Raw genomic sequence first — 7,050 nt, forward strand, 5'->3', positions numbered from 1 at the left:
TAATTAATTTACCGTGATTCCGGCGAATGTAAATAAGAAACGTGCGGAGGAGATGTCGGTTGTTTTAATTTATCTCAGATTTGGTTGACATGAAAAATCTCGGATTGAGAGATTGTGTGTTTATGTTTTCTCACGTCGGTTAAGATTAAATTGGTTTTTACCCCTCGGATCAGTAGCCTATAGCATTAACAGTAGTGATTTGGTATTTCAGATTTCAGTGGTTAGAATGACGAACAAAAGTTAGGCTCCATAAAACAGGCAGGGAAGACTTCCCTAAATCAGGTCTTATGTGAAGCAAAAGTGATTTAAGTAGCTAACAGAGGTGTCAGATGAGGTCATGCAGTCATAGCTGTTGATCTGGTATAAGTGCCTTTTAAGATTCAAGATGAAAGGAGTTTGTAACAGTGATAACACAGCCAGGAAGCCAACACCTAAAGATGGCCCAAATATGTGAGACAAGATGCCCCTAATGAAATATTTGTGACTGGAACAAAATATCAGTGAATGCCCTGAAGATCATCAACAGCCTACAATAACCAGTAAAAATGACATGAGTTAAAGTGGGATATGTAAAGGTAATGAATGTAAAACAGTGAAACTGCAGATTTTATATTCTGAACTCTGATTTGTGCATCTCCAGTAGTTGGCTGTTAACTCCTATGTCCTCACGTTGCATTTTTTTTTTTTTTTAGAAATAAGAGTTTAATGTGATTTATGTGACCACCTGAACTTTTATTTTATTTTAAAGAGCAGCCGAATTGAATCCTATTCACTGATCTTTGCATATTTTGACTCATGATGAAAGTGATGATGTAAACATGTTGGTGACACAGAGTTGAAACACCATTTATTGCTTATCCTCAGATGTTAACTGAACTCTTGGTTACTTATTTGTTATTGTGTAAGTGAGAGATAAGGTAACAGATTTTAATGGTTGAGAAATAAAGTCTTTATTCTTCCCTCCAGCTGAATTAATTTTGATGTCCTCAACAGAGGTCAAGATGGCTGCTGCTGCTGCTGCTGCTGCTGCTGCTGCTGCAGGTAAGTCAGTGAAGCATCATATTTTATTTCACACTTGGAGCTGGATGGAAAATTGTGAAGTCTGAACTACATGTTGCAGCATGTTAAGTTCTCTACGGGCCTGAATCTGATACCCAGACTCAAACAAACGTGAAAACATGTGAGAAGTGCAGTTAGTAATAATGATTGTTCTCATAGATCCCTTAGGGGCTGCATTGATCAAGGATCCAATACTACAAAGTCTCTATGTGTTTATACTTTCCTTTGTTGGGTAATGATCTGATCCACACAAGTAACTCATGAACTGAATCTAAACTAATCCGCAAGGTCCAACCCAAAGTGAACCCATTACTGTGATTACCTACTGTATAGTACAGTAATTACTGCTGAGTGAAGTGATTTTGATGTTTTTTGATTTTCTGTTGTTTTGTAGATGATAAAGACTTAAACTCTCAGATGCGCAGCAGCAGTCCTGACCTCCCTCGCCCTAACTGTGAGTGAAACTGCATGAGAAATCAGTCTCTTTGACAAATGAAATCATCATTATTCAGCAACGAGCCATTAGATAACATCAGTAGTAACCTACAGTCACCATAGTTTTTCATGATGCTATTGCTAGGGGTTAGATCAAAAATACAGTATAAAAAGAATATAAAACATAATTATATTGTATATTTCTTCATCCTTATAGTTACAGAAGAAGCTCAACCTCGGAAGCGCTGCAGTAGCTTTCCTTACCGGAAACCTGACAGTGAGTCAAACTGAACCAACAGTTTTGGGTGATTTGTCCAAAGGTGTTGAAAATACTATTCATGTTATGTATCCATTAAGATATGGTACAGTATGATAACACATGTTTAAAATGGTGGTTCAGGGGCGGTATGTGGTGCAGTGGGTTCCGGTCTATCTCTACTGCGTGCTATCAAATAAAGGCAAAAAGCCAAAAAATATACTTTAAAAAAGAGCATGTCCCATGTTGGTATGGCCTGAAGCAGTGATTGCCGGTTCAAGCCATGATGCATGAATGACAACATCAAGTACAAGAATGTCATGATTGGATATGAAATTATACTAAAAAATTGAGTGGATATTGCACAAAAACAAGACAGAGAGGTATCCTATCATTACAGTGTCATAGCATAAGTAAGCTGATGTACTGCACAAGCTTCACTTTTACTTTTTTTTTCTGCTTAAATGCCACAATTGACAGAATTCATTTTCTCCTCAGTGTCTGAGCTGAGGGTTGTTCTGCTGGGGAACAGCTGGTCTGAGAGGAGTTCAGTGGGGAACTTCATACTGGAAAAGACCATGTTCAACACTGAGGAAGAACCAGACAGTTGTCAGAGAGTCAGTGGACGGTGGAAGAAGAAACAAATAGTCCTCATCAACACTCCAGATCTGCTGCATCCAAACATCTCTGAAGACAAACTGACAGAGTTTATAAAGGACTGTGTGAGTCTCTCTGATCCTGGACCTCATGTGTTCCTGCTGGTTCTACAACCTGAAGACTTCACTGAGGAACACAAACAGAGGCTCTGCAGAGTCCTGAAACTCTTCAGTGATCAATCATTTGATCATTCACTGATACTGATATCAACACCCAGAGAGAAGAGTTCAGGTGAAAACTACATGAAGCATCCACCATTAAAACACATGATCAGAATCTGTAGATACAGATACTTGAAGCAGGAGAACCTTGAACTTCCAGAGCTGTTGACAAGAATGGATCAAATTGTGAAGGAAAACAATGGACATGTGAGCTGTGGTGTTTTTGAGGAAGCATCAGGTTTAACATGTGATCAGGAAAACCTGAAACAAGAGGAAGTAACTGTGGCTCATACAGAAACTGTTGGTAAGTACAGAACAATCACTCACTTCTTTTTATTAATCACTGAAAACAGAATCACACTGTTGTACTTGACACTACTGTGTCTTTGATAGAACAACCCAACCATGTAAGTATTAACATGTCATTACTATCCAGATAAATACAGTGATAATTTACAACACAACACTGAGATCTACAGTATATTCATTTGCGGCTAATGATAAGGTAACTGACTGAAAAGGATCCATAATGAATTGACTGAAAAACAATTAGAAAAAAGTAGAAGAAGAAAAGCTCATTTGAGAGACTGTGACATAAAAGTTTCACATTTGATAAAATTAGCGGGCATTGCAATTTTGATACAATAAGAGGCAATGTGTAAATCCCTCCTTGTTGTGTAAGTATGGTTACAGTTAGTGTGATGAATTGAGACGTGAACAATGTGTTCATTTTATTCTGCAACCTAATGTTTTTATTTTTTGACTTTAATAGCAGATGAACTGAGGATCATGATGATTGGTAAAATCAAGGACAAAAAGAATACACCCTTCAAATTTTTCACTGGCAGCAAACATTTTGATTTTTTAAAATTCAACCCACAAAAGCCATGTGAGGCTACCAAAGGAGAGTGGAGAGGAAAACCAGTAACAGTGGTGAGAACTCCAGACATGTTCAGTCTGACTGAGGAAGCATTGAGAGAAGAAGTGAAGAAGTGTGTTTCTCTTTGTTCACCTGGACCAAATGTTCTGCAACTGGTGGTGAAGCCTTCTGAGTTCACTGAGGAGAAAAGAAAAACTCTGAACTTCATCCTGAGTTTGTTTGGTCAAGATGCTTTGAGACACTCGATGGTCGCCTTAACAGAGAAGATTAGTAGATCACAACCCACTGTTCATCAACTGCTTCAAGACTGTGGAGGAAGACAATACAAGATGTTTGAAAATGACCATAATAAGCTGATGGAGAAGATTAAGACCATTGTGGATGAAAATAGAGGATCCTTCCTCACCCTCACTAAAGAGACCAGGAGAACAAAGTCTGGACCCATGAAACCAGCTCTAAACCTGGTTCTGTGTGGGAGGAGAGGAGCAGGGAAGACTTCAGCAGCTGAGGCCATTTTAGGTCAGAAAGAACTTCATTCAGTCTCCAACTCATCAGAGTGTGTTAAACGTCAGGGAGAGGTGTGTGGACGTCAGGTTTCCCTGGTGGAGCTTCCTGCCTTGTCTGGAAAACCTCAGGAGGAAGTGATGGAGGAATCACTCAGGTGTATCTCCCTCTGTGATCCTGAGGGCGTCCATGGCTTCATCCTGGTCCTACCTGTGGGTCCCCTCACTGATGAAGACAAAGGAGAGTTAGAAACCATCCAGAACACATTCAGCTGTAGAGTCAATGACTTCACCATGATCCTGTTCACTGTGGAGTCAGATCCTACAGCTCCAGATGTTGTTAACTTTGTCAGAGATAACAGAGACATCCAGGTGCTCTGTCAGAGCTGTGGAGGAAGATCTGTTGTTGTCAACATCAAGGACAAACAGCAGATCCCTGAGCTGTTGGACACTGTGGACAAGATGAGTGTTGACGGATCCAGATGCTTCACAAAGGACATGTTCACCAGGGCTCAGATGGAGAGGGTTACAAGACTCATGGCTGAACTTCAGGCAGTGAAACAGAAGGGCGGGATAGAAGAAGAAGATCATGATCAGAGCAGAGAGCCTCTCAGGATGGTTCTGATTGGTCGGTCTGGCACTGGGAAGAGCTCAACTGGAAACACCATTTTAGGTAGAGAATGTTTTCATTCTGAACGCAGCCCACAGTCAGTCACCAAGTTTTGTGAAAAAGCTGCTGGGCACATAAATGGACGTCCTGTAGTTGTGGTCGACACCCCCGGCTTATTTGACACAACTCTGTCCAATGAAGACGTTCAAGAGGAGCTTGTGAAATGCATGAACATGTTGGCTCCTGGACCTCATGTCTTCTTACTGGTGATGGACACTGGTCGCATTACAGAGCAGGAAACAAAATCTGTGGAGCTGATCAAGAAGGTCTTTGGGAAGAAGTCAACTGATTTCATAATCATCATATTCACAGGAGGAGACCATTTTAAAAATGATGGATTTCAGAAATACATAAAGAAGTGTGATGCCTTCGTCAAAAAACTGATTCATGACTGTGGGGGTAGATACCATTTGTTCAATAATAAAAATCCAGAAAACCGTGTACAAGTCGCTGAACTGCTGATCATGGTTGAGGCGATGATGAAGAAAAATGGAAGCAAACACTACACAAATGAACTGCTCCAAGAGGCTGAGGCAGCCATAGAAAATGAGTTTAGGAGGATCCTAAAGGAAAAAGAAGAAGAGATGCAGAAAGAGAAGGGTGAACTTAAAAGAAAGCATGAGGAACAAATGCAAGAAATGAAAACAAAAATGTCAGAACAGACAGCAAAGATGGAAGAGGAGAGAAAGGAGAGAGAGAAACTACTTGAGGAAAAAGAAGAAAACATCAACAAGGAGCGTGAAAAAAGAAAAAGAGATGAGGAAAAGAGAAAGGAAGAGGAAAAGAAGTGGAGAGAGGAAGGTAAGACTAAAGCAAAGGAGTGGGAACAGAAACGTCAACAATTGGAGGAAAAGATAAAAGCTAAATCAGAGTCAAAGGAGAAGACTGATGTAGAGCTGGAAAAGAGCAGAGAAGAGATGAGGAAACAAGAAAAAGAGATGAGAAAACAACAAGATGATTGGGAGAATCAGCGAAAACAATGGTGGGACAACCGTCTCGAGGAAGAAAAGCAGAGAGAAAAGGAGAAAGAAAAACTTCAAAAACTACAAGAGGAGTTTGAGGAGGCAAAGGAGGAAGAAAAGAACAAAAGAATGGAAGAGGACAAGAAAAGAAAAGAACAGGAAGAGATGCAGCAAAACCAGTTAAGAGAACACATCAGAGAGATTGGGAATATTAAAAACAAATATGAATCCGAGGCCAGAAAGAAAGCAGAAGAATTCAATGAGTTCAAAAATAAATATGAAAATAACTTTGCTAGTATGATGACGAAATTAGAAGAAAACAGAGACTTGTTGATTGAACAGTTGAAGAAAGATAAAACATTCAAGAAACAGTTTGAGGAACTGGAGCAAAAGCAAAAAGAAGAAATGAGAGAGCTGAAAAACGTCTGTCTTCGCCTCACTCAAAACAAAGAAGATCAGAAGAAAGCAATTGATGACCTAAAGACAAAACATGAGGAAGTAATCAACAACTTGATAAAGGAACATGTGAGGAAAGAGGAGAGATGTAACATTTTATGAGATGCGACAACACCAGAGGTCTCTCCCTTTCGATTCTAGTATCAAAATAAAAATATTGGTAACACTTTACAATAAGGTACACAAAATTAGAATAATTACTGAGGAACTACTGATTAATTAACTATTAGTTAATGGTCAGTTCTTCAGGAACGCCTGATCAAATTTCAGAGGAATAGTTACTGAGGAACTAATGAGGAGCTATTAATGACCTAAAATGACACGTAATGAGTGGTTTTTCATTTCTTCATCATCATCTTTACAAAAAGTTCCTTAAAAAAATCACAGACAGCAGGATTCTTGAGAAGAGTTTTATTCATTAATTTCAGACCACATATACTATACATTAATGACCATCCTTGTTATTCTGTACTATGGCTTCAATATAAATATGATAGTTTGTTTGTTAGAATGTGTCATGGGGGCTGCATGTAAAGTACTGTATACTGATCACACCATTGTTCACAGTCAAATTGTTTGAGGTGCACAAAATTTAGAGTAGTTATACTATGAAACAAATTTGGAATGAATGAGGAACACACTATTAGTAAATGGTGAGTTCTTCAGTAACTCCTAATCAAATTACTGAGAAACTAACTATTACTTAATCATTAGTTACCCTTTTTGTGTAAAGTGAGACATCAAAATGAGTAGGTAATAAGTACTGAATCATTACCTATTCATTAGTTACTATTTTTGTGTAAGGTACACAAACATTACAGTAGTTACTGATGAACTAACGAGGAACCAAAATAATCATTTGCCTCCACTGGCACCAAAATAACATTTTTTTGTGGTGTCCACACACAACAAAATGACATAGATTGTAAAAAAGAAAAAAAGAAAACCCTGGAGCTTTCTTGTTTTCATATTTTTTTTTATTTTGGAAACAAAATCCTCATTTCCTGTGGC

General features: G+C 38.7%; 1 protein-coding gene across 1 annotated transcript; it reads left to right on the top strand.

The window, feature by feature from the left end:
- The first annotated feature begins 1,001 nt into the window (after nt 1-1,001).
- LOC146980861 (uncharacterized) lies at nt 1,002-6,150 on the top strand. Its single transcript, XM_085788032.1, has 5 exons — nt 1,002-1,041; nt 1,454-1,513; nt 1,640-1,771; nt 2,249-2,806; nt 3,341-6,150. The coding sequence occupies exons 1-5, from the start codon at nt 1,002-1,004 to the stop codon at nt 6,139-6,141; spliced, it is 3,591 nt and encodes a 1,196-aa protein (XP_085644158.1). The 3' UTR covers nt 6,142-6,150.
- The last annotated feature ends 900 nt before the right edge of the window (nt 6,151-7,050 follow it).

Source organism: Trachurus japonicus, chromosome 9, assembly GCF_045865225.1.
Source record: "Trachurus japonicus isolate A0001 chromosome 9, Traja_1.0".
In the NCBI taxonomy this organism is placed as follows: domain Eukaryota; kingdom Metazoa; phylum Chordata; class Actinopteri; order Carangiformes; family Carangidae; genus Trachurus; species Trachurus japonicus.

Bases quoted from the DNA above. Each gene is read 5' to 3' on its own strand.
- LOC146980861 (XM_085788032.1), top strand. From the start codon at position 1,002: ATGGCTGCTGCTGCTGCTGCTGCTGCTGCTGCTGCTGCAG. The intron at 1,514-1,639 runs GTGAGTGAAACT...TGCTATTGCTAG, and splicing joins TGACCTCCCTCGCCCTAACT to GGGTTAGATCAAAAATACAG. The intron at 2,807-3,340 runs GTTTAACATGTG...TGACTTTAATAG, and splicing joins TGTTTTTGAGGAAGCATCAG to CAGATGAACTGAGGATCATG.